Genomic DNA, 27,345 nt, shown 5'->3' with positions numbered 1-27,345 from the left:
CTATATTTCCTTTTTAGGTAGCTTAACATGTGCCTTTGGTGCACATGTTAACATGACCCTTATTATAATTGTTGACAAAAAAAAACCATTTTTTTAATGTGTTGTCATATTTTGGTTGGTTGTGGCCAGATGTGAGTTGTTGGTTACGTGCCCAAGCAAGAATTTCTCCGACAGATCCAACATGAAAATTACAACTCAATCAAAACTAAGATATAAGTAGTTGAAAAAATCAGTTAATATGACCTACTAGTTCGTGACAACAACATAACACATACATGTGCCCATTAATTAATTCTCATGACACGGTCCCAACATTTGTTGCCATCGCCAACCACATTTATGTCCAAAACTATGTTCTAAATTCAACAGACCAAACACACAATAGGGTTTAATGTTCTTGTCTCATCATTTTCATGACATCGTATGTTGTTTCTGAGGAATGATAGCAAACATGGTGGAAGAAAATGAAGAAGGAAGATCCTTAGCTGAAACCCCCACTTGGGCTGTTGCTACTGTCATCACTCTCTTGGTTTCTCTTAGTTTCTTGTCTCATGGCACATTGAATAAATTGATTAAGGTATATACTTTCTTTTCTCTTTCAAATTTCTTACATTCATACATAAATTTCTTATACATTGAATAAATATTAATGTCACAGTGGTTGGGAAGAACTAAGAGAAAATCCCTTCTTTCCGCTTTGGAAAAAATGAAAGAAGGTAACAACTTTGTAATGTAGCTGTCACATTACTAGAAAAAGTTGAATTTATAGATGAAAATTTGATATATGTTTCATGGTACACATCTTATTTGGATATGTACCGGTACATCTGTTGAGATGGACAATTCTGATAGATTCATAGATAAAGTTTATTAATTTTTCTATATTAAACACTATTTATAGACCTATCAGAATTATCCACTTCGGCAGTGTACCAGTATATATCCAAATAAGATGCCTACCAGAGTTTCACCATATTTCATTGCTAATTTTGGTATCTATTTCAAGCAGAATTGATGTTATTTGGGCTTCTGTCATTGCTGATGGGCCATTGGATTGTCTTTGTTGCAAAGATTTGTGTTAAGTCATCAGTATTAAGCAGCAGATTTTTTCCATGTGCAATGGAGAAGAGTTTTGAAATTGTGAAACATGATGTATGGTTGAATTCAGAATATTCAAATAGAACAATTCTCAAGGAGCAAGTGAACAATGGTCGACATAATTATTGTCCTAAGGTAGTTTTCTACTTTTTCTATTTCTTCCGGACCACATTTAAGATATTTCAATTGTAAACTTGTATGGCGTGTCTGGTGTTTGACATGTGATAGTATCTGATACTGATACGACACTGACATGTGTGGTTCTATTCGGCCACTTTCATTTTGTCTGATGTTTGTGTCGATGCTTCACAAAGTGCACGTTTAACTGAAAACTTGTGACTTGCTTTGTAGGGTCATGAATCATTTGCTTCTTATGAAAGTCTTGAGCAGCTTCATCGCTTTGTGTTTGTTCTTGGGATCACTCATGTTTCTTACAGCTTTGTTGCTGTTGCACTAGCCATGATCAAGGTTAAAATACTCATGATATACCAAACTTTCTTCCTATTCTAATTTTTGTGTTTACACACACTAACTTTCTTATTTTAGAGTTAATTCAGATATATAGTTGGAGAACTTGGGAAAATGAAGCAAAGACTATGGCTATGCAAAGCTTACAAGGTGTTGAAAATCTTGTAACTGTAATGAGTCAATAATTAGTTTATTATTATGCAATACATTTTATGATTGAATAATAATAATTCTATTTGATGAAATTGTCTTAGTTTAGATACTTCACAAAGTACTTCAACTTCGAGCATAAGATTGAAGCGGCTTAGTACATTCATTTTTCACCATACATCTCATCCTTGGAGTCATCACAAAGTTCTTGTTTGGCTGGTACTCTTTGAAATCTTTTGCTTGCCACTTTTCTGTAATGCTTCTTAGATACTGATATGATTGATGAAAATATGTTGCAGCTATGTTTCAGTCGCCAATTCTGGAGTTCCATCAATCGCTCTGATTACATAGCATTGCGCCTAGGCTTCATTACTGTAAGTATTAGTTTTTATCACAACATAAACAGTAACTTACTTAAAAAATGCATACCTTAGAAGTTAAAAGCACTAAAGTCCATTATTTTAACTGATTAGCTGGCTAGTTTTTCTTCTTTGCATTTTTCTCTTAAGTTAGTCTGATGTTTTGCAGAATCACGACCTTCCTCTAACATACGATTTCCATAACTACATGCTTCGAAGCATGGACGAGGAATTCCGTGACATTGTAGGTGTTAGGTATCTTTTCTTTCTTCAGAAGAATTTGGTAGCTTACTTAAATAAATTTGTTACTGTAGTACTAATTACGCTGCTAATTAAATTGAATAATGGTGAATCGATGCAGCATTATCTTTTTGTTTTGATTTTTTTACAGTGTGATTCTCTGGATATATGCCATATGCTGCATTTTTCTAAATTTTCATGGTAAGTTTCTACTAGTTTTAAATTAAGTTCGGTTTCTGAAATATTATGCTGGCTTTATTTGTGATCTTAGTCTAAAACTAAACACTATAATTTTCAGGAAACAACTTTTACTTTTGGCTTTCCTTTGTACCAGCAATTGTAAGTCCTAATAACGATATTTACCGTGACTTTTGTGCACGCAATCTTCTACTAGTAGTTACACTTCACTGATGACTTTTCTTGTATTCACTTTCATTTTTAGTTGATCCTTGTAATCGGCACTAAATTACATCGAGTCGTGGTAAAATTGGCTGTTGAAGTAATAGATCAATGTCCATATATGAAGCCTCATCAGTTCAACTTAAGAGATGAACTCTTTTGGTTTGGAAAACCAAGGCTTCTGTTGAGACTAATACAATTGATATCCTTCTTGGTAAGTAACATATCCAATAGCCAATAGCCGTTTTACTTTTCTTGCTTCTTTTTACGATACACTTGTTTTGATTTCTTCGTCCTCTTTTGTTCTCTCGCAGAATGCATTTGAAATGTCAACATTCATATGGTCTCTGGTAAGAAACCGGTAATTTTTTCTTCGTTACTTTACCTAAATGACACTAATTATTTGTCCTTATTTTGAGTACAGTGGGAAATTAATAATCCTTCTTGCTTCATGAACAACCAAACATTAGTTGTGGTCCGCTTATCGTTCGGGTATAAAATTTGTTTTTGTTAATGTTATTTGCTTTCAACTAAACACCTGAATCACGATTCCACAAAAAGATAATATCTATTTTTTTTTCCGCTTATTTTATCGCTATAGGGTCGTCTCGCAAGTTTGGTGCAGCTTCATAACATTTCCTCTATATGTTATCATCACACAGGTAAAGTTTCTTCTTCGTAAATATATTCGAACATTTACTAATTTAATCATCCACGGTTGAAATTACTTTATACATTAGTAACTCTCGAAATAACGGTTATGTTATTAATGCAGATGGGATCAAGATTCAAAAAATCAGTGATATCTGAAAATGTAAGGAAATCATTATATAAATGGCAAAAAAGAGTGAAGGAGAAACAAAGTTCCTCTTATGAACTCCTTAATACAACAACAACAACATCGTCAGAGTCTTGGCAGAATGGAATGGACAATGCAAATGTCTCTATCTTAATTAGTGAGACTGAGGAAGGAAATTCCTCAGGAATAAAAGATATTTGTTTTTCCAACTTTGATGATGGGCCATTGAGTCCAAGTTATGATGAAGATGACCATGATCATGATGTAAAATATGATGAATTTTCTACCCCTTCAATGTCTTGAGATTGTTTTGATTGTATTTTGAACATCATGATGAATTGAATTGGAATACTTATTATAAGTCCCTTTCATAAAATTTACTATAGTTTATAGCAAACTTGTTGATCATCTACTGGTGGTACTTGACTCTATTCAATCATATATGTTAAATTTTAAAAATAAACAAATGAAAATATGACTAAACTTATAGTTTATTGGAAAATTACTATAGCAGTTCTTTAAAGTGCTTCCAATATGACTAAGTTCTTCACTAAACAATAGTCTTATAGTTCGTTCAAAAGAATTGAAATTGTGAGTATAGTAGTATTATTGTAAACACTGGCGGAACCAGAAAAAATAATTTGGGGGGTCACATTTTTTTTTTAATGTACAAATTAAATACGAAAATAATATTATATATAAAAATATATTGTGTAAAAATATATGTTGGTCAAATTTGTCTTCAAATAAGATTTTTTTTTAAAGCAAATAAGATGTGATGTTCATATTTATATACATTTTATTTTTTTTGGTTTACAATGAGTTGAGGATAGAACTCAGAACCTATTTATATACGTTGGTTCAATTAATTTTACTCAATATTATAAATTCAATTAGGTATGCGTTATTTTTGGACGAACAAAATCAAAGTTCATTGTTATAAAATTAAACTATATAACTTAAAAATAATACTCTACGTGTATATACAGAGTGAAAATCATCAATAATAGAATATAAACTAATATTTGCACTAATACTTTGAACTAATATATATGTTGAGTTTCTTATGGTCATTAAAAATAAACTCTAAACAAATATTTACATTAATATTTATACAAATACGTGTATAAAATTTCTTAAAATCATCAATAATATATTTAAATTAATAATACACCTATACAAAAATTATTTTTTACTAGTGAATCAACCGAACTAGTGAAAATTTCATTGATTCGAATATTTTTTTACTAAAAATCGGTTGAAACTGAACTGATTACAATCTTAATGCACCCTCACATAAAATATTTCTTATCCAGTAACGTGGAAGAAAAAGAAAAATATACTATTTTTTAGGGAAATTCTATGGTATATCTATCAAATTTTAATGTACCGATATAATAGGATCACTAAATTAATTGGTAAATGAATATTTTTTTGAAGGAAATCATTTTTCTATTATTTAAAATATTATAATAACTAAATACTATTTATCAAAATTGTAAAAAAATAATTTTTTTTTTTTTGAATTTTTTATCACTCATAATAGTTATTATTGAATTTTTTATGAAAAAATGTAAAAAAAATTAGGATAATGCTTATAAAACATTGAACTCGTGTTTTTTCTTATAAAATTATCATTTATGAAATACAATAATCGACAAATAGTGTTTTGATTCATAAAATAATCATTAATTTATTAATTATTTAATCTTTTTTTGAAGAAGCTAAATTAGCCGACCCAAATTGGCACCAGAGATAATCGAACCTCAGACTTCAAGAGGAGCACACTCCCAGGTCCCAAGCAAATATCAATACACCAATCCAAGTGAGTTTATTAATTATTTAATCTAATGTACCGGTAACTTGAAATTTGATAGATATATCATAGAAGATACCTATTTCTTATTAAATTTAGGCTTAATTAGTCTTTTGGTCCCTTAAAGATATTTTGGGTTTTACAATGGTCCCTTAAAGAAAAAAAGATCAGGATTGGTCCCTTAAAGACACATCTGTTTCTCAATATTGGTCATTTCCGTCAATTTTTTTACAAAAAACGTTAGTTTTAGTAGATTGAATTGTGGATGTCATTAAGTGTAAGTGGTCCACCAAAAACCTTATTAATTTTTAAAATTTTAACCATTGGAATTTTTTGTTATATTTGGAGTTAAAATTTAACGGAAATGACCAATATGACAAAAATATATGTCTTTAAGGGACCAATTCGAATCTTTTTTTTCTTTAAGGGCCCATTGTAAAACCTAAAATGTCTTTAAAGAAAAACAACATAAACCTTAGAAATTAGTCTAATACTCCAATCATTGTATATGGGCCCGGGTCATCCGGGATTCCAGATCAGTGTTTTCCTAACTAATATTTTACTTTTTTATTTCTTTGCTGAAATAATAATTAAAATCATCTTCTTATAGTTCATTTGCTAAAGCAAAAAATGAAAAGCTGGTTTTTAATTTTATAATCACTAAGTAAAGCTAATATGGTTTTGGATAATAGTTTTGTAGTAATCCAACAACACCTACCTACTTGGCTACTTAGTTTTTGTATTGTAAGATAATAAAGTTATTTTGTTTTTTAAGTAAAAGTATGTCACTACTAGTCACATCTAGAGCTATCTATACCTTTTAAATGAAGCTCTTCAATTTTATTTAAGCACTTGAACCAACTTAATGATAACATAGATGCTTCTAGTTTTTTAAGACTAGTTACAATGGTTTCAACATCAAAACACATTCAACACCCACTTTTTCACTCCACATCATTTTCTCTTTCTTCCACCTAATCATTCAACACACATTCAACTTTTACTCTCTCCAATGGTTTTTCTATTCAACACCATACCCCACCACTTTCTCTACCCCACCACTTTCTATTTCATATTCTTATTTAAATTTTATTTTTGTTTTTATGATTAAATAACATTATAATTATCGATTAAAATTAAATTAAAATAATAAACTTAACAAAATTTATTTAAATATTTTTTTTATTTTCTTAATTTAAAATGCAATACATCACACAAATAACGTAATTAGTACGATACAAATTAAGAATTGTTGGGATTTTGATAATTGTTGGAGTTTTGATAATTGTTGGGATTTTGAGAATTGTTGGGATAATTAGAAGAATTGTTGGGATCCATTTCACTAAAAAAAGATTAAAACTTCAAAAGAAAGACCAATTAGAAAGATAATAATAGATTAAGATAGTGAAAAATTTGGTTTTTTTTTCTGTGTCCAAATGAAATGAACCAAGTCTCTATTTGTAGAGAAAAAAAAATCACGAATTTTGGTAAAAAAATAAAAAAATAAAAAATTAATTTGCAATGAGATAATTGAGTTCAAAGGATAAAAATCATAAAAATCCACCGGACCAATCAGCAGCAGCCACGTGGCTGCCTTTTATTCAAATTCAGTTTCTCTCTCCGCATTCCCTGCCTTCCACGCTCCCTGTCCGCGCGTGTTTCACACGCGCCAGTCCTGGCCAACGAAAAACCGCCACGCGTCCCCCCATGTCAGGATTCAACATGTTGAATGGATTCATCTTCTCCCTCCGCCAGCAAGGCTTCAACAGCTTCCCCACAATGGTTTCAACACCCATATTCACCTTCAACACCCACAATTCAACACCATTGTGGGTAGTCTAAGTGCTAAGTTTTTTTTTTAAGCAAAAGTGCCAAGTTATTAAAAGAATTATCTACTAATATAATGATATAAAGTTGAATACCAAAAGAGGGTGCATTTTTGTACACCCAAATAGAACCTCATAGATGATGTGTGTCTGTCTAGTCATCATCACAAAACAATACTCCCTCGTCCCAAATCTTTAATCCTTTTATCTTTTTAGTTTTGTCCCAAATTTTCAGTCATTTTAAGAAATTAATGTATAATTAGTGGTATTTTACCATTTATATTTTTACTAAAGTTAAAATATTAATTAAATATATTTTCTCTTTCTTAATAATGTAAGGATAAAAATGACTTAACTTATCGATCTTTATTATTTCTTAATCTCCGTATAAAAATCTAAAAAAAACTAAAGTTTTGGAACGGAGATAGTATCTTCTTAGAGGTTGTTAGAGGTGTGGCAAAAATGGAATAATATATTATATATGGTTTAGGTGAGGGGAAGGAAAATACAAATAATTTGTCTCTTACATAATTCGGTGGAATTTTAATATGAGCTAATGAAGTTGAAAAACTTGACCACTAAAAACAAGACTCGTAACAAACAATTGAAGACTTGTGAAGAGATGATTCATGTATCACAAAATCAATTGTGTCGGTTTGTAGAGAATTTGTCGCTAAATAGGACCTCACTATTGTGGATTTGTGGTTGTAAAATAACATTTTTTTCATGATGGACAAGTGAAATGATCGGAGTTCAAACTCTGACCCTCTATATATAATGTAATATCCTATCAACTGACTTATGTGGGGGTAAACTGTTAAGTGACATATTTAGAAATTTAATTCTTGATATGAATAAATAAGAAATTAAAACCAAATAAATGGGAAATTAAGATGTTCTTGTTACTAAATTATGCTTATGAAAATATGTTAAATTATTAATGATGTATTTATTCACTCACACACCCAATTTTCTACACTTTATTATAATGTTACAAGAATGAAGGTGAATAAATGGGAGTATCGGAGTTCGAATTATGGTCCGGTCTTTGCATAATACAAGTAATATCTTTACTAACTGAGTTATACTCATGAAATAATAACCTGTTCTCTTTTTTTAAGCAGAAAAAAAGTGTCGCCACAATATTTTGAGTGAAAAATCAAAATATCTACGAAAACTTAAACAAATATAATTTTTTATAATTGGAAAAGCCACAACCTTATTTTCTTAAAAAAAAATTAAGAAATTCATTGTCTTTCTTGGCACCCAGTATGTTCTATATTTTTTTTTTGTTACAATAATATGTTCTATATTTTAAACACTTATTTTTTCAAAGAATTAAAATTACATCATCCAAGAAATTTTATAATACAAAAATGTTAATTCCTGTCTACAATAGTTATATGATTGTGATCGAGAGATTAATGAACTCCACCAAAGAACGAATAATTTGGAAAAACCTGAATCCAATTTCTGAATGGAATAACTCTTGACCACCAAGTGGTGATCGCTTATCCTTTTTCAAACTCAATGAAATAGTATGCTAGATTACCATACATAACAAAACAAACAAAAAACATAATTTTACATGAGTAATTTGTCATATCATATGCAAATGCAATGCAATGCAAATTTGCATTACAACAAGTAACAAAGATGTCATTAAAAGATTTAGAAAGATTTTAAGATCACAAAATTCAATTTTTTTTTAACAGAACAGTTATTAAGAACAAATTGCCTCTTGCATTATAATCAAAAATAGAAAAATAAAATTAGCCTATTAGACATACAACACTACACCAAGGTGAATAGTTATATTCATCTAATCTTAATGTCATAATGCAAAGTCAATTTCAGCTCGTTTTAACACAGCAATTACTCTACTGTAAAATTCTGGTTCCTTTTCCTTTATATCCTCCAATGTCTGTGACTCATGCTCATCCACCTGAATAGGGTAGACAAAAAATTATATATATATATATATCTTATAAAGTAAAGATATTATCTACATTTAGATGGTAGTGGACTGCAAAATAGGCAAAATATCATCTATAAAGAAGGGTTAAACACATTTTTCATTCATGCCTATATAATTAGTAAAAAAATTAAGACAGACAAAATGAGCTTTTTAATAATATGATGGAGTTACTAAGTTACCTCGTTGAATTTCAAAAGAATCAAATTTGAAATAGATGCCGGTTTCGTACTGTCCCACCTTAACAAAAAAATAAGAAAATAAATTAGAGACTGACACATGTAAATGCAGGTAATATAAAATCATTCGAGTCGAGATAATATAGAAAATGGAAGTATGTATAAATCAAACTACATTACTCAAACATGTAAATTTCAACTTTAAAAAATTGAGATTCTAAAACTTCTATGATAGAAACCAACTGATATATAAGAAAGAAATAGGGAAAATCCCTTAGATTACAAGAATGGTATGGCAGAACTTCGAGGGTCTGCACCTCCCAATGACAAAATGGCCCCTTTCCATTTATATGATAGTTATTTTCTATAAAAACTGTATTCTTATCTAACTGCAGTTCCATATTACAGTTATTTACTATGAAAACTGCCAACTAATAATAAAAAACTACTTACAATATGTTCTGGACTAGACTAATGCTAGTCCACCTAGACCCTCACAAAGTCCACATGGCTTGCCCAATCACCTCCATGTCAGCATGGCACAACCTCTCCACCAAGATAGGGTAAAATTACTACTCTACCCACTATCCAAGGGTGATATCTTGGCAGTCCCTCTTAATGGGCCTTGGCTAGTCCAGCCCACTAAGAGGACCTTTGGCCCAGAGCTGGGGGCTATAAATACTCTCCCTCTTGGGAGAGCAAGGTAGACACTATTCATTATTGCAATTACTCTCTCTCTCTCTAACTTCTCTCTAGTATCTCTTTTGCTCTCTACCCTTACTGACTTAGGCATCGGAGCACCTGCAGGTACAACCCCCCCTCCGTGGATCATCTGCTCGGACGTGCTACTCACCACCTGCTCAACGGACTTCCAGCTGGCCTTCTACCTGTTCTGATCAACAGTTAAGATCAGTGGCGCCGACTGTGGGGAACTGAGTTCTCCCCTTCTTTATTTCGAACAAAGAACAAAACCAATCAATCACTTTTTCATCATGGCCAGTGCATCTCATTTCAACAATGACGTTGAGGACGCTGCTCCTCCTTCTTCTCCCCGTCTGCCCCCTGTTCTCATCACTGACCTCCAGGCCCTCCCCGAGTCTGACCCTAGAGACGGGCAGGAAACTTCCTGGACTTCTGAGGACGGCGACCTGGTCGTCTTGACTGAGAAGCAGGCAGGGAAGCGCCCTCAGTCCGAGCAGGGCAGATCAGCAGAAACCGACTTGTCCGCTGCTTCAGTTACCAATGTTGAACTAGCAGCACTCATAGCTGCCTTGAAACAAACCACCGAAGCTCTCCAAGGCCAGAATCGCCGAATGGACGAGCAGAATCTGAGACTTGATCGCTTGGAAAGGAATCAGCGACTCTCAAGGAACAACTCTCCCCCGAGGAGAACTCCTACTTCTCAATCCCCTCCTCGTCAGGAAACTGTCAGACAACGACGACCTGCCCTTGAGAGGATTGAGCAGCCTAGCAAGAAAAGAGACCATGTCTCCCCTCCCCGCGAGGGTATATCTTCTCCTATTGTGAAGAAAGGAAAAACGGTGGACCGAACACCTCCTCGCAGCCAATTCTCCAGGAGCCCAACTCCTGATCGTGAGGACTCACCTCCCCTAAACTCACATGAGAGTGACGAGGAGGATCCTCGCTGCCCCTTGTCTCATGACATTCTCCAAGCACCTGTGCCAAAGGGATTCGAGCGACCACCTGCTCTCCCAGCCTACGATGGACTCACAGACCCAGATGAACACATTGCTTCAATCAACGCTACCCTGAACTTCTTAAGGGTCAGCGGAGCTATAAGATGCAGAATTTTCCCAACTACCCTCAGGAAGGGAGCTATGGCCTGGTATCACAGCCTACCTCCTCGTTCCATTGTCTCATGGATGGACCTCTCCGACCAGTTCCGCAGACACTTCACTGCTTCCCGCAAGCAGCCAAAGACCGAGGCAGTCCTGGACGCCATCTTCCAAGGTGATAATGAATCTCTCCGTAGTTTTATAGAGAGGTTCAACAAAGAGGCCGTCCAGGTAGAAACAACTGATGATATGAAGAAATACCTGCTCCAAAGGGGCCTCAGACCGAATACTGACTTTGCAAAAGCCGTTGGAATCGAAAAACCACGCACCTTTAGCGACCTCCTCCTCAAATCTCAACCATACATCCAATATGAAGAGCAACAAGCTGCAGATGCTGCCCGCTATGGGCGAGCAGGAAACAGTCAACCTGCTCCTCGCTCAAATGCTGAACAGCCCAGCCGGGGAGGAGGAAGACGAAGAGGCGAAAGGCCTAGGGAACCCCGTGGACCTCCTAGCACGTTCAGCAACTATACTCCCCTTAACAGAACCCAGGAAGAAATTTGGAAAGAGTGCAACTCAGCTGAATTCACCAAAGCAGGAATTAAATTTCCAAGACAACAACCCACAAAGCCTGGCCAAGACAAGAGCAGGTACTGCAAGTACCACAAAGGTTACGGCCATCTGACTGACGACTGCATCCAACTGAAAGACGCCATAGAAATTTTGATCAGAAATGGGCAAATCAAACAATACGTGAAGAGGAGCAATGCTCCCCGAGCAGAAGCTGCTGAGACCAGCAACACTGAAGAAGCTGCACCAGAACGATCCGGGCACAAGCCAGTTGCCCTTGCCATCTCCAGAGCTGAAGACTTCTTTGTCCCTGACTACTTGGACGACACCTATGTTGCTCCCACACTAAACAAATGGGACGCACTTGCCCAAGCCATGGTTATCTCTGTTGGAGGTTTTGACAAACAGACTGTGGGATCCATCAAGAGAAAATTTGAAGAATTGATAGATGGCTCCTCCAACCTGAGTGCAACTTTGGATAAACCGAAAGGGCAATCAAAGCCCTTAGCCTTCTATATGGAAGAGCTGCCCGATGGAACTGCAAACTCCCAGATACCCCTGCTCATCAGAGTGGACATGGCAAATATGGACGTCCGCAGGGTACTGGTCGACCAAGGAAGCTCCTGTGATATCATGTATTCCCAACTTTTCAAGACTCTGCAACTAGATGAAACCTACCTCACTCCTTATTTTGGATCTGATCTCTCCGGATTTAATGGAGCAACAACCAAGCCATGGGGCTATGTAGACCTGCTAGTCACCGTTGGCTCTGAAGAAACTGCAAAAACTATCAAAGTGAAATTCCTGGTAGTAGACTGCCCTTCTCTCTACCAGTGCATCCTGGGCCGAACAGCTATTGCTGACTTAATGGCTGTCCCTTCAACCGCCCACCTCAAGATGAAATATTATACTCATAAAGGCCAAGTTGCGACACTGCATGGAGACATTGAAGCTGCAAGGAGAGTCTTCAATGCGTCCTCCAAAGGAAATGAGTATATCAGGCAGCTCCCCGAGTCCAAGAAGTCCAAGGCAACAACTTCCCTGCCCTTGCCAGAAATCAGCTCCATTGACCTCGACAGCCGCTTTTCCAAACAGGAAAACAAAGATGAGAAGAAGCTCCGCAAGGAGAAGAAGGAAGACGACGAGGCAAGCCAAGAGCACCGTCGTCCAGTTCCAGACGGCGAGTTCGAGCTGATGCCCTTCGGAGAAGACCCGAACAGGGCAGTGAAGATTGGGACCGGGCTCCCCGAACTTGCTAGGAAGCAACTTGAGGCCTGCTTGAAGGAAAATGCTGATCTGTTCGCCTGGCACGCTTCCGAGATGCCCGGCTTGGACCCCAACATAGCATGTCACCAGCTGACTATTGATCCCACTGCACTTCCCGTTGTACAACGTAGGCGTAGGCAGTCTCCTGAGAAATCGGAGGCTGCAGAAAAATGTGTAAAAGACCTCCTAGAGGCAAATTTTATTTCGGAGGCCAGGTATACAACCTGGCTGTCCAACGTTGTACTCGTCAAAAAATCTAATGGAAAGTGGAGGATGTGTTGCGACTATACCGATCTTAACAGGGCTTGCCCTAAAGACTCTTATCCCTTACCTTGCATTGATAGACTTGTTGATAATTCTTCTGGCTTTAAATTATTGTCTTTTATGGATGCTTATTCAGGTTATAACCAAATTCCAATGGCAGTAGCAGATAGAGAAAAAACAGCTTTCATGACCGAGTCGGGCAACTATTACTACAAGGTAATGCCCTTCGGTCTCAAAAATGCAGGAGCTACATACCAGCGAATGATGAACAAAGTCTTCCGAGGACAAATAGGAGACATGCTCGAGGTATACATGGACGACATGATCGTAAAATCCCCCGAGGAACTCGACCATGTCGTGCACCTTCGAAAGGTGTTCGAGCAGGCCAGGAAACATAACATGAGATTCAACCCAGAGAAGTGCACCTTCGGGGTCCGAGCAGGTAAATTCCTGGGATTTTACTTAACTGAGCGAGGAATTGAAGCCAACCCTGACAAGTGTAGAGCTTTTACCGAGCTCCCCACTCCGAGCGATAAGAAGTCCATACAAACTCTTAATGGAATGCTAACATCGCTTTCCAGATTTGTATCCAAATCAGCACAACATGCACTCCCCTTTTTCAAACTGCTAAAGAAAGAAGCAGTCTTCGAATGGACAGATGAATGCGAGCAAGCTCTCCAACATCTGAAAAAGGCCTTATCAGAGCCACCTGTCCTCTCACGACCAAGTGACGAGGAGGTATTATACCTGTACCTTTCCGTCGCCTCGGAGGCTGTAAGTGCAGCTCTTATTCGTGAGACAAACGAAGGGCAGAAACCAGTATACTTTACAAGCAAAGCCTTGCAGGGTCCTGAACTAAGATACCAACAAATTGAAAAAATAGCCCTGGCACTAGTTTATGCTGCGAGGAGACTAAGACATTATTTCTTGGCCCATACAATTGTGGTCCGAACAGACCAACCAGTCAAGTCTTTGCTTGGCCGACCAGATATGGCGGGCAGGATGCTCAAATGGTCCCTCGAACTCTCAGAATTCGACATTCGTTACGAGAGCAGAAAAGCTCTAAAAGCCCAAGTCCTAGCTGACTTCGTTGCAGAGATGACGAACTCCTCCCCTACAGTGGACGGAGCAGATAAATGGACAATCTTTGTAGATGGAGCATCAAGCGCTACAGGAGCAGGTGCAGGCATCATTCTTGAAAATGAGAATGGCTTACTAATCGAGGTCTCCCTAGCATTATCCTTCCCGACTTCAAACAACCAAGCAGAGTATGAAGCATTCCTTGCTGGACTACGTTTGGCCGAGGACTTGCAAGCCAAGGAGATAAAAATATACACAGATTCGCAACTGGTCGCCTCACAGGTGCTAGGAGAGTATCAAACCAAGAATGATAACCTCTCTGAATACCTGGTGCTAGTAAAAGAAAAGATCACAAAGTTCAACTCTGTTGAAATATTACATGTTCCCCGCGAACACAACAAAAGGGCAGATATCCTGTCCAAGCTGGCAAGCACAAAAAGGAAGGGCGGAAACAAATCTGTCATCCAAGAGATACTCCCTCGTCCAAGCATAGAAAAACCAAGCAAGGTTGTGGACATAAACGTCATTGGCGACAAAGACTGCTGGATGACTCCAGTATACAACTTCCTCGAGCACGAAACTCTCCCTGACGACCAGAAACAAGCAGCTATAGTCAGACGAAGAGCCTGCTCCTATGTCATCCTTGATGGAAAATTATACAGGAGAGGATTCTCCATTCCTCTCCTAAAATGTGTGGACGAGGACACAGCAGATTACATCCTGCGCGAAGTCCATGAGGGCATTAACGCCCAACACCTGGGAGGAAGGTCACTTGCCAGGAAAGCTCTACGAGCAGGGTACTATTGGCCCACTATGCAACAGGACGCCAAAGACCACGTAAAAAAATGTGACAAATGCCAAAGGCATGGGGATATGCACTTAGCTCCCCCTCGAGAACTAAAATCTTTATCTTCCCCCTGGCCCTTCGCCTGGTGGGGCATGGACTTGCTCGGTCCTTTCACCAAAGGACTTTATCAAAATCGCTACTTAATAGTAGCAGTGGACTACTTCACAAAATGGGTGGAAGCCGAACCCCTCTCCGACATCACATCACTCAGAGTCCTGCGCTTCTTCAAAAGAAATGTGCTAGCTAGATTCGGAATACCACAGGTGGTAGTCACAGACAACGGAACACAATTTACAGACAAAGATTTTCAAGCATTCCTTGTTGCCCTGCGCACCAAGCAGCACTTCACATCTGTCGAGCACCCCCAAACCAACGGGCAAGCTGAAGCAGCCAACAGAGTAATCCTGAGAGGGTTACGCAGAAGGCTTGACCAAAACAAAAAGAAATGGGTCGAAGAGCTTGACAATGTACTCTGGGCCTATCGAACAACCCCACACTCCACAACTGGAGAGACCCCCTTCCGAATGGTATACGGAACGGAGGCAGTTATCCCCGTAGAGATTGGGGAACCATCTCGTCGGACTGAGCAACCTCTTGACGAGGAGCAAAATGACGAAGCACTTCGAGAAGAGCTCGACCTCGTCGAAGAAATTCGAACAGGTGCTTCTTTAAAAGAGGCCACCTTGAAACAGAAAATAGCTGCCCGTCATGACACCAAAGTCATCAAAAGAGAGTTCGAGGTGGGCAGCCTCGTCCTAAGACGCAATGCAGACTCCCAGGAGGGCAAACTTGCACCCAATTGGGAAGGACCATACCGCGTCATTGACAAAACAGAAAATGGTGCATACTATCTCGAGGACCTTCGAGGAAAGAAACTTCCTCGACCTTGGAATGCCCAGAAATTGAAACAATATTACAGCTAAGTTATTGCCACACCAAAAAAGGCTGCTCGCACTTCAGAACACAACGAATCGAGCACCTTAAACAACGGAGGGCACCATGGCACACGTGCTCATCTAAAACCATAGCAGGGGAACTAATTCACCATAAGGGAAATGGAACTCTTGCTAGACGAGGATAACTCTTGAAACGAGCCCATCGTCCCCGTGCCACGACCTAGCACCCAGCTCGCGATGGGAGGTTCAGGTTGCGAAGAAGGGTACACTAGCGTGCTTGTATTCGCGTAACTTAGAAACAACTCTAAGTGCTTATACAGTTCCCTAAACTGTTTAAGTCAAAACAGAGGAGACTACCCTCAATAAAACATGCTCAGTATCAAGCAGGGGAGACCTCCCCGGCGAAATAACAACGAGAGCAGCATTCATACATGCAAAAATATGATAAGTATACAAAATAGGCATAAAAATAAACAGGCAAAACTTAGCACACCAACTTGCTCAAATGAGCATACCAGCATGCCAGACGAGCACCTCAATAACGGGGAGGTAATCTCCCCGGCACGAAATTTAAACAACACATTTCGTTAAGTTAAAAATGGGGACAAGCTCCCCGGTTCAGGTTTTGAGCAATAAACTAGCATAAAATTTGGCTAAGTTAAAAGGAGGAACCAAACCTCCCCGGTTGAAATTTTAAACAACAAATTTCATGAAAAATTTTCTAAGTTATGAGACGGGGAAGCTCCCCGGTTGAAATTTTTAACAACAAAATTTCCCCAAAATTTTCTAAGTTAAATAGACGGGGAGGCTCCCCGGTTGAAATTTTAAACAACAAATTTCTCCAAAAATTTTCTAAGTTAAAAAGGAGGAAACATACACGCGAGCAGAAAATGTAAACGTACATACGAGCAGATATAGACGAGCAATTATAAACAAGCTTAGATAAATAAAAAGGGCATCTGCCCGGAATTGTCATAAAAATCATACGGGGACAAAAGCCCACTTGTTCAAGAATTACAAACCATGGCTCAAAGGCCCCAAAAATCAAAGAGACAAAAATAAATTACAAAGGCCGGGGACATCTACTCCTCGCACCTATCTTCCTGCTCATTCACGTCATCCTGCCCGTCTTCATGACCCTCCTCGAACACTGCTTCAGCATCATCCTCCTCTTCGTCAGAGTCGGCCAGGCCAGCAGGGATAACAATCTGGCCATCCTGGACCTGCCCGTTCACATGCATTCCTCGGGTCACCAGCTCCACATCAGGATTGAGACACTTGATTTGCTGCACGGCATTCTCGAAGGCGTACTCAGTACCCTCTACAAAGTCATGGGACAGCTGAGCAATCACCTTGACCAAGTCTGCTCGGGTGGTCAACCCCTCGGCAGCCTTATGCTCGTTCTCGCCCGGAGCCATGACAGCATTAAGCCTTTCAATTTCAGCCCGAGCAGCATCCAAATCCTCTCCCCTTTTACGGTGCTCGTCCAGCTGGTCACCCCAATGTTTTTGCTTCTCCCTGAGGTCATCCACAACAAGTTCGAGCTGGTTGATCCGACCTTTGGCCCGCTCGTGCTTGGTCCGGGCAGTGTCCAGCTACTTGACTAACGTTTCCCGCTCGTCACCAAGGACAAGGCTGCTCGAGACCATTCGCACCATAGCAGCCATGTCACGAGCATGCTGCTGCCGGCGAACCTCTGGTTCCTGGTCAAGAATAGCAGCCCGTTCAGTTTCAAAGACCTCCGGAGGATACTTCTCAAAAAATCTATCCACGGTAAAGCACCGAGGAACTGGAAAATTTCTGCATCCTCCCATGCCCGCATCTTCAACCGGGGAATCTTCTTCTCTTGTCCTCTTCGCTGGAGGAGGCCGGGGAGCTGAGGTAGGGGTGCCCGAACCAACACCCGAGGTCCCAATCACCTGCACGGAAGGGGTCCCCGGCCTCACTTCTTGGGAAGCTCTGGCAACAATCTTCTTTTTTCCTCGGCCAGACCTGCTCGCCTTCTCATCCTGCTTGGCCTTCAGCATGCGCTCGGCAATGGTTTCCATTTCGTCTGCAAATAAATGACGAACACGTTAGTAAAGCACGAGGAATACACACAACAATAGCAGAAATTTTTCTAAGTTAAAAATAGAAAAGAAGCAATACCCAAGCACAGCCTAACCTCCCCGGCATTCTTACACTTGAGGAGGTTCCTAGTATTTATAAAGCGGGGAGAGACCTTCGCCTTCCCATGCTCGTCCCTTAGTGTGACTCCCTTACGAGTCGTCCAGATGCCCGGAGTAAAACCGGCCACAAAGGCCTTCAAATTTTCAAAGGCAGCCATCTCCTCAGGAGACAAGTCTGCGTCCCCGGTAGTATACTCCTTAGGTTCTTTCCGGAAGTGATCATACGACCAACTAAGGGGGAACTTAGGAACTGCTCGGAAGATAACTTGCCCGTTGTCATCTTTACGAGCAACACCCTGCTCGTCCCTATCTTCTTCCAGTTCCAACAAACTCTCCCGGGCAGCTGGAGACTCTGGCCGGATGATGAAATACCTCTCCTTGAAGTCCTTGATAGAATCCACAAACATTTTAAACAATTTGACATCCTCGTGATGCTTTAAGGAAACCCAATTCTGACGAGGGGCACGCCCAACCTCCCTCGTCGGCTTACGTTGAATCTTGAAAATTCTAAAGAAAAGAGGAAGAGTGGGACGAACACTCCTATACGTGCAGAGGTGCTCGAACCCCATGATAAAAGACCATGAATTCGGATGCAGCTGCGACGGAGCCACCTGCAAGGCTTTAAGCACGCTGGCCGCAAAGGGGCTGAACGGCAGCCTGAGCCCCATCTCCTTAAATACAAATTCGTACATAGCGAAACCATGCCCGTCAAAGGACGAGCACACCCGTTCACCCTCCCCGGGTATATGGGTCGACCAATTTTGAAGCCCGTCTGCTCTCTGCTGCTCGACGGTCATATATAACCTTGGATCCTGGGAAGTAAGCGACGAGGCTATTCCCCGGGGCTCTGGAGCAACCCAATCCAGCGCAGGATCGGTTATGCAGTCAACCAATGTGTACTTCTCCGCACCCTGGCTCTCCACAACTTCCTCGGATTCTGACATTTTACAACCTGAAATGCAGCAAAAACAAAGTGAATTCGATGATCAAATCCACCCTTTCACCGCAATTCAAGTGAAAGGGCGCAGGATAGGACGAGGACGCTGTCCCCGACCAAAGCCCTTTTTCAAATGGCAATTAAAATCAAACCGAGGAGGGTTGCCCAGGTGAAAGACGGGGAGATAAGCTTCCCAGTTGAAATTTCAAACAACGAGTTTCAAGAAAAAATTCCTAAGTTAAAAAGGGAGAGCATGCTCCCCGGCAATACAAATTGTCTAAAGTGACAAACGGGCAGGTAGGCTCCCCGTCACCTAAACAAACTATCTAAAAGTTTCAAACGGGGAGATAGGCTCCCCGGATCTCAGATAAACGATCTAAAATTTGAAACGGGGAGATAGGCTCCCCGTCTCTAGTCATCTAACCTAAAGTTTGAAACGGGGAGATAGGCTCCCCGGTACTAAAATCATATGGTACCCGGCACATTCATCTTAATGTTCATAAATTCATGAAATCTTCATGTAAGAACGCCCAAAACTGGGAAGGAACAACAAAAAATGGATCTAAAGAGCAAAATTCAGAAAAATTACCTTGAATGTGGAGAAAATCTGAAGAGCGATTTGACTAGTAAGTTGAAACTTCAGAGAGAATATCCAAAACTTCAATTGAGGAGAGAGAGTGAAAAGTAAAAATGAAATTCACTCTCCCCTCTATTTATAGATCGACCCAGGAAAGGGAAGAGACGCTTTGATCCAATGGTCCTTACACTCCCTCGTAAAAATCAAAGCAGTAAATGCACCCTTTCACGTCCCCAATGAAAGAGGATGCTCGAATTTCACTCGAGCAAGTCCTCAAGCAAAAAGCTGCACTTCGCAGAAAACCTCCTCGTTGCTAACCTCTTCGTCATAGCAACGAGCAACAATTCCTTTATCTCCTCGTCATGATTGCGAGCAACAATACTGCTCGTTGTTATCTCTTCAGCAACGAGCAACTATTCCATCTTGTGCAGTATCTCCTTGCAGGAGATATGAGCAACACATACTTCCTCGTAACCATGATTACGAGCAAGATATTAAAACATCCTCGAAAAATCAATTCGAGCAAAACATTGCAGATACTCGCTACGAGCAAGGCCTCGACGAGCAACTTCCTCGTCCACTCTCGTTCAAGAGAGGTTGCAAGGAGATTTCCTTCTGCACTTGGGCACACATCTAAAGTCATCACTCCTATGCCTAGGAGCAACGACTTGGGGGGCTCCTGTTCTGGACTAGACTAATGCTAGTCCACCTAGACCCTCACAAAGTCCACATGGCTTGCCCAATCACCTCCATGTCAGCATGGCACAACCTCTCCACCAAGATAGGGTAAAATTACTACTCTACCCACTATCCAAGGGTGATATCTTGGCAGTCCCTCTTAATGGGCCTTGGCTAGTCCAGCCCACTAAGAGGACCTTTGGCCCAGAGCTGGGGGCTATAAATACTCTCCCTCTTGGGAGAGCAAGGTAGACACTATTCATTATTGCAATTACTCTCTCTCTCTAACTTCTCTCTAGTATCTCTTTTGCTCTCTACCCTTACTGACTTAGGCATCGGAGCACCTGCAGGTACAACCCCCCCTCCGTGGATCATCTGCTCGGACCTGCTACTCACCACCTGCTCAACGGACTTTCAGCTGGCCTTCTACCTGTTCTGATCAACAGTTAAGATCACAATAATAACTAACATTCTACTTCTGATTTAAGCACGTCTTATGGCCGACAAGAGTCTCAGCTATTACAAGAACAGTAATTTTGGAACTTCTACAACTTTACAGAAAAGCAACGAAATAGAAGTGCAAGCTTTGAGAGCACTTCTATACAAGGCATAAAATGAGAAAAATCATAAAGAACTCAAGGAGGACTTCATATATTTAAACCAAAGTGACGGATAAAGATGCTTTGGAAGGAATACATATACATGATACATCCATAAAAGAATGTAACCAGATGATGTAGCTTGAAAACAGAAAAATAGCTAAATATCAATGGAGTCAAAAGCACAAATATTGCTAATGTTTTTTATGGACTAAATGTATTTTGTTGAGATATACTTTTTTGACGCAATTGAAAAGGTTTGTTTTCTTCAATGTATTTGGAAGAAAAAAAATTGTCTAAAAAAATGGAGTTAAAAGTCACCCCATACCTCACAAGCATTAATTCATTAATTGATCGCCACATTCCTCGTCCAACATCTTTCGCATGCTGCTCTCTAGCACTTCTTCCATGCCATAATTCTTTAGCAATATACATCACTTCTTCAACATCTACCTATAAAATAGAAACAAAAAAGATCAAATTATAAGATCTCATATTATTGTCGAAACATTTCCATTGTAAATGTCACAAGATTGTTGAAAAGAATGTGCTTAATTGTATAAAGCAAGGGGTAATGTGCAGTTAGATGAATAGATGAATGTGCAGTCGAGATATCACATTTAAGAACAAGGAAGTTGTAATTAAACAAAAAGTTAAAAGGATAGGCTTCGTACCTGCACTTGCATAATGTTCAATAAGGCGTTGATGAAGAATATGGTAATGATCCATGTCAAAATTGACTACAGGTTCTGTTTGACCCTGCAATCCTGCTAAATCCGTCAAAACATAGGAGGCCATGACTTGTCCAAATATTGCAGGGATGGTGCCTAGAACAGGTATGATACGGACCCTAAAACCGGGAACTATCTGTCAAAAGGACTTAGAAGTTAGAATATGTAACCAGTGCGACTAAATGTTATGATAACAAATGAGCAATGACTAAACAGAACTGAAAAAAATAATTACAATTCGGCTTATTTGATTGGGTTTTGGTTTTTAAAAATTGTTCTATAAAATTGTTTTGATATATATGTTTTATATAAAAAGTATTATATGTTTATTAACAATATTATTGAACGATTACAAGCGCAATCAATAAATGAGTAATAAAAACTAACGAAATCACCTGATAGTCTGAAGGGTTTTCCTCTTCTCCAGTTGGAGCCTTAAATGGAAGCAGCTTAACTTTGGGTTTTTCTAAGGAAAACACAACAGGGATGCCACCTTCAATGTCGTGTTCTTTCCTCAACCGATGTCTTACCTACATATGTATGATTTCACATTGCAGTAAGTGTTACATGCATAATACTACTAATAGGAAATAAGAACAAAAACATCATGGTTGACAGATAAAGATATTCAGTTCTGAACTAATTGTTACTAGCTGGACTTTGTATAACTAGAGAGTCTACGTAAACTCGTGAAATCCTCATAGACTCAAGGAATATGGGTGGAGATTGTAAGCAACTTGAGAGTCTACTTAAACTTATGGAATCTCTGTAGACTTGTCTTATACACTCGTATGAGTTTACTTGTCCCGAAATTTATGTTTATGCATCTACCATATACCTAAGCATAATTTAATACTATGTCCGTAATTAATATTTGACAGTCTAACTTACTATAAGAGCAGAGACCAGACTAAACCAGGACATTTATTATAGTATATAACTATTATAATAATATGTGCATAATTAAGTGAAGAGGTCTTAAACACTGCCAAAGAATTAACATATGGTTTAAGATCTACAAAATACAATAAAAAGGAGTCGTATAAGGAAACATTACCGATCGAGATAATGGATCATTAGTAGACTCTCTTAGATCAGCAATGCGTATTCTCGTTGGATCGGCTCTAGCACCAGCCCCAGTGGCAGATAGAACCTTCAAGCCCCTACGTACACATGCAGCAAGAAGTGCCACCTATTACATATAACAAATCAAGCAATTGAAAATTCAAACATAAGAGTTATAAACAACCATACATTTGTGTATGAATTATTGTTGATGATATCGAGCAAAGAGAAAAACATAGGACCTGTTTACTTTCTGTGTTTCTGTAACATCCTGGAATTTCCACTAATTATATTGCTATTTTATGCTTATTATTAGGGACCTATATTGATTAGTTTTTGATATAATATTAATATTGGTAGAGTAAAGTAGACTTTTCTACCAATAGCCTTCCCTAAAAAGGGGTATTGGAGGAAGTAGAAACAAGGAAAATGCTACTTGAGAAAACCTAGGGTTAATCACAAAGCAAGGAGATGAAGAATTTCAAGCATAAAGGCTTCAAGAAATTCAAGGATTTGTGGTTACCCATTCATAGGAATCTTGTGACCAAGTTTAAATTGAGTTCATCATCTACTAGCTAAAGGATTTCAAGGTAACATAGGATTTCTCCTTAAAAACCTTTCTTAGGGTGTTGGAAACGTCTTTAACTAGAGGTTGTTGAGTTTATATAGGTATTGAGATACGTTATGAACATGTTTAATTGTGTTAATGGAAGGAGTAAGTGCTTACTCAATTGTTAATCTCTAGTATATGATACATAATTATTATAGTTATATGAATATAATACATGTGAAAGTAATGTAGTGAGGTATGTTGTTAATTCACTGTAGCTAAGTGAATTTTCATGATAATGGGTATTGTATGGTATGGTGGGACACTACTTGCAGGGAAATATGTCCAATATTACCCTATAGGTATAATATGGTAAGTAGGGGTACTACCTATAGGACTTAATTATGTTCAATATTACCCAAATATGTTCACCGACATGGTATGGTGACGGAGAAATCCGCCATGGTCCTTAAGACGCTGTTGTCAGCATGGTCTAGATCCTTAAATTACTCACGTTTGAGGGTTTAGGCATAACAAAGTTAAGAAGGTATTATATGTATATGTACATATTACTATGATTTTTTAAGTGTAATGAGAATAGCGAAGGTGGTAGGTAATGAATATGGTAACAGATAGGATTTTTCCATGTTTAGCAAACCGGCATGGCTGAAAACATCAAATTATCTTATATAAATTCTTTGTTACTGAGTTTCATACTCACTATGTTTTTGGGGTGATGTGTTCAGGTATCAATGTACATTGGAGGACTGAGGAGTACAAAAGTAACTCGTCAGCCGTTCAATGATTTGAGTTGGAACCGGATCATGTCAGAGTCTATAATTTTAGGTTATTGTAGTTTTATGTATGTCAATTAAAAAATTATTTATTATTTTGTTGAAGGCATTTTCTAAAGTTTATTTCAAGATTTCAAAACAAGTTTATAGAAGGCATTTTGAAAGTTTTCCAAAACGCATTCTAAAAATAGATTGTATAATTTAAAAAAATCTGAAAAATGTCAAAACATTGTTGTCGCTGTTTCTAAATAAATGCATTCTCTCTAGTTAGCTTCCAACTTCTCTTTATCAGAATTAATTGAAAATGTTATTAGAAAGTAAAATAGGCGAGTATGGTATGGCAAACATGAAAAATAAAAAATTGAAAGGCAGCGTGAACTTGCAACAATATGGTCAAATAAGGAGTTAAATTTAGAGGTTACCTTCGTATCAATGTTATCAATACAGTCCAGAACAAAGTCAGGGTGGCCTGAGAGAATTTCTTCTTCAGTAGATGAATCATATAACATCACTTTTGCATCTATTTGGCACTCTGGAAAGATTGATAAGAAATGCTCCTTAAGGCACTGAGCTTTTGAGATGCCAACATCTGCTCTTGTCGCAACAGCGTGTCGATTTAGTGATGAAAGAGAAACCTTCTCATTTAATAAATAAATAAGTACTAACATTGTATGGAATGCCTATACAAATTCTAACAAAACACCAAAAGTTAAAACTACCTTCTCTATTTATTTCTTTGCATTTCCAAATCCTACTTAATATAACCGACAAAGAAAATACATAAAAGCCAGAGAAGAATAAAGGAAAGTTAATCAGTAAGAGTAAAAACCTGGTCGAAGTCCACAAGAAGAAGCTTGCCAATCCCTGACCTCAGGAGCATAGTAGCAGCATGACTGCCAACCCCTCCAAGACCGATGACCACAACATATGATGCACTGACCTTCTGTTGTGATTCAAAGCCAAAAAACTGAATGTTCCTAGTTACATCAGAAACAATGCACCCAAAAAACATGTTTGTTAAGCATAAACCCAAGAAAAGATAGGTATATCCAATATATAAATGCCCTTAAATACAAAACTTATGCCGCTTCCATAGACTACAACAATCAGCTCTAAACATAAAGGCTGTGTATATAGTTGATGTATGAGAGCTAAAATTGTCATATACAAATAAAAGAGCTCATGAAGAAATAGAAATGAGATTGCAGGTCCTTAGGCCACGTTTTACCAATTGATTCAACAGCACAAAAAAAATTATATTCAGAAATAATTTCTGCAGAGAAAGCGTCAAAATAATTGGCAACAACATGCAATACCTAGTCAGCTGTTCAGAAACAATCTCATCTTTCAGAAGATCATCACTAACCACCTTATCGCTCTTTCCAGCAATAGTGCATCCCTCAAAACCTGTCGGAGACACAAAATTCAGCAAATGAAGGATACAAAAACACCAATCTCAGTAACTCAATGATGTGAAAGTATAACAAGTTGCTTATAGTTGACAGCACTTTAACCGTCTTCTTTACGTATGTGCATGATTTGAGAAAATATTTTATGTTTTTATTTAGGCAGAATAAAAACATTCAATTATCATTCAGTTAATTGCGCCCTGTTTTTTAGAAGATGTAACATGAGGGAACAATAAGCTCACTTGTTTTGAACATTATTGTGACATGACAACTTGCATATATTCTATAACTTGTCATATCTTCTTGCATATATAAACCAACATACTTCTTATTGATAGTGCAACTAGGTTTGTTTCTCAAAATGTAATCAAACGAAAAACCAATCAAGACAGTGCAACTAGGTTTGTTTCTCCCGTTGATATTGCTCTTCCATGTTACATCTACTATCTCAGAAGACAAAAAAGCCCTTCTCCAAATCAAGTAAGAACTCAACAACCCATATGTTCTCTCTTCATGGAAACCACACACTAATTGCTGTGACTATAGTTGGTAAGGTGTTATTTGCGCACCCTCTAAAAAACGTGTTGTGTTTACTCACTACTTTTCGAAATCAATGATCACATTGTTCTCCATTTCTACCCTCTATCCGTAACCTACCTTACTTGTAGAGCATACTTTTACCCGTAGGACCTAAATAAAAAGGGTTATTTAATTGTAGCCTTTCTCACACACTTAATTACAAATGTAACTGACATGGCATGAATGAGGTTGGTCACTTATATTACGTGTGCCCCTTTCTCATCTCCTACGTGTACTCCTAGAAAAAATAAGGGGTACTTTATTACTTAGTGTTCATTTTAGAATTAGATTAAACAATTTGGGAATCGAATAAACCCTTAACATTTACAATACACAAAATGTCAGCTTTAGGGTATGTTCCGTAACATATAACTTTTTTTCATTAAAGTTAGAAAACGGACACTTCATTTTCTCTTTGTTTCCTATTTCAATTATTTGTAGGCGAAAACGACAAGGAAAATTTAAACAACAAAAGTTTTTCTGAATCTCAATAATCCCTTAGAATTTAAGCATTGACACATGGTACGGTAACTGCTTCCAAGTTCCATACGACATTAATGAGCATGTAATTGTTCAATTATTTTTTGGTGTTAAACCTTCGTTCCTAGGGCAAAGGGGTCCTGGTAATCCGGCGCAAAGTAAGTAAAGTCTTACCAAAAATTGTTCCTATCAGAAATTGAACTCGGGTTCTCCCGAATCATTCATCCTAAGGGGGAACTCATTAACTAAGACATGTTACTAATTGTTCGATTTTTATATACAAATATCTTAATTCTAGGCAGAAATGAAAGGCATAAGTCCAAAACAGAAAAACACAGAATCAATCAAAGGAAACTGAGACATGTTGTACACACCATTAGTTTCAGCAGTAGCATTATCAGTACATTGCCTCCGTACAATTTTTCTGCAAAAACAAAATTCAAAGCATACAATCAGTACCATAAAAATGGAAAAGGGTTATATATATTATGATCGAAAAAAGGATGAAAAGAAGAGGAAAAAGTTACTGACTCTTGAGTTTGAAGAAGTCTGAGAAGAAAGAAAGTGGAGAGAGAACCTAAAAGAGCACCACCACCGAGCAAAGCTAAAGATTTGTATCTCTCCATAGTGTTTTTAAGGTTTTTGGTTTTCTATTAACATCGGAGGAGGCTGTCTGGTTCGCTGGTTTGTGTTGTTAAACGGGTCTCGGGTCAACCGGATATGGATGAAAGTTTGTGAGTAAATCTCATT

General features: G+C 38.2%; 2 protein-coding genes across 2 annotated transcripts; one reads left to right on the top strand and one right to left on the bottom strand.

Moving 5' to 3' along the window:
- The first annotated feature begins 266 nt into the window (after positions 1-266).
- Positions 267-3,889, top strand: LOC123908969 (MLO-like protein 4). Its single transcript, XM_045959725.1, has 15 exons — positions 267-577; positions 659-716; positions 1,010-1,233; positions 1,450-1,566; positions 1,656-1,716; positions 1,826-1,935; positions 2,016-2,090; positions 2,245-2,330; positions 2,467-2,516; positions 2,614-2,654; positions 2,758-2,928; positions 3,029-3,064; positions 3,139-3,206; positions 3,316-3,376; positions 3,490-3,889. Exons 1-15 carry the CDS (start codon positions 440-442, stop codon positions 3,814-3,816), a joined length of 1,623 nt encoding a protein of 540 aa, XP_045815681.1. The 5' UTR covers positions 267-439; the 3' UTR covers positions 3,817-3,889.
- Positions 3,890-8,835: 4,946 nt separating this feature from the next.
- Positions 8,836-27,282, bottom strand: LOC123909027 (tRNA threonylcarbamoyladenosine dehydratase-like). Its single transcript, XM_045959799.1, has 11 exons — positions 27,127-27,282; positions 26,970-27,019; positions 25,444-25,534; positions 24,957-25,104; positions 24,550-24,762; positions 22,776-22,910; positions 22,114-22,248; positions 21,606-21,854; positions 21,316-21,440; positions 9,313-9,370; positions 8,836-9,100 (listed from the first exon to the last, which is right to left on the bottom strand). Exons 1-11 carry the CDS (start codon positions 27,219-27,221, stop codon positions 8,990-8,992), a joined length of 1,410 nt encoding a protein of 469 aa, XP_045815755.1. The 5' UTR covers positions 27,222-27,282; the 3' UTR covers positions 8,836-8,989.
- Between the last annotated feature and the right edge of the window lie 63 nt (positions 27,283-27,345).

The sequence above is a fragment of the Trifolium pratense genome, linkage group LG2 (genome assembly GCF_020283565.1).
Source record: "Trifolium pratense cultivar HEN17-A07 linkage group LG2, ARS_RC_1.1, whole genome shotgun sequence".
Lineage (NCBI taxonomy): Eukaryota > Viridiplantae > Streptophyta > Magnoliopsida > Fabales > Fabaceae > Trifolium > Trifolium pratense.
The sequence above is the reverse complement of the archived record's forward strand: the minus strand, read 5'-3'. Positions and strand labels throughout refer to the sequence as shown.

Coding starts and splice junctions, on each gene's coding strand:
- LOC123908969 (XM_045959725.1), top strand. CDS start 440: ATGATAGCAAACATGGTGGAAGAAAATGAAGAAGGAAGATCCTTAGCT. Junction 2,517..2,613: donor CATTTTTCTAAATTTTCATG/GTAAGTTTCTAC, acceptor TATAATTTTCAG/GAAACAACTTTTACTTTTGG. Junction 3,207..3,315: donor GTGGTCCGCTTATCGTTCGG/GTATAAAATTTG, acceptor TTATCGCTATAG/GGTCGTCTCGCAAGTTTGGT.
- LOC123909027 (XM_045959799.1), bottom strand. CDS start 27,221: ATGGAGAGATACAAATCTTTAGCTTTGCTCGGTGGTGGTGCTCTTTTA. Junction 24,763..24,956: donor TTCTTGTGGACTTCGACCAG/GTTTTTACTCTT, acceptor TTAAATGAGAAG/GTTTCTCTTTCATCACTAAA. Junction 9,371..21,315: donor AATGAATTAATGCTTGTGAG/GTATGGGGTGAC, acceptor TTTTTTGTTAAG/GTGGGACAGTACGAAACCGG.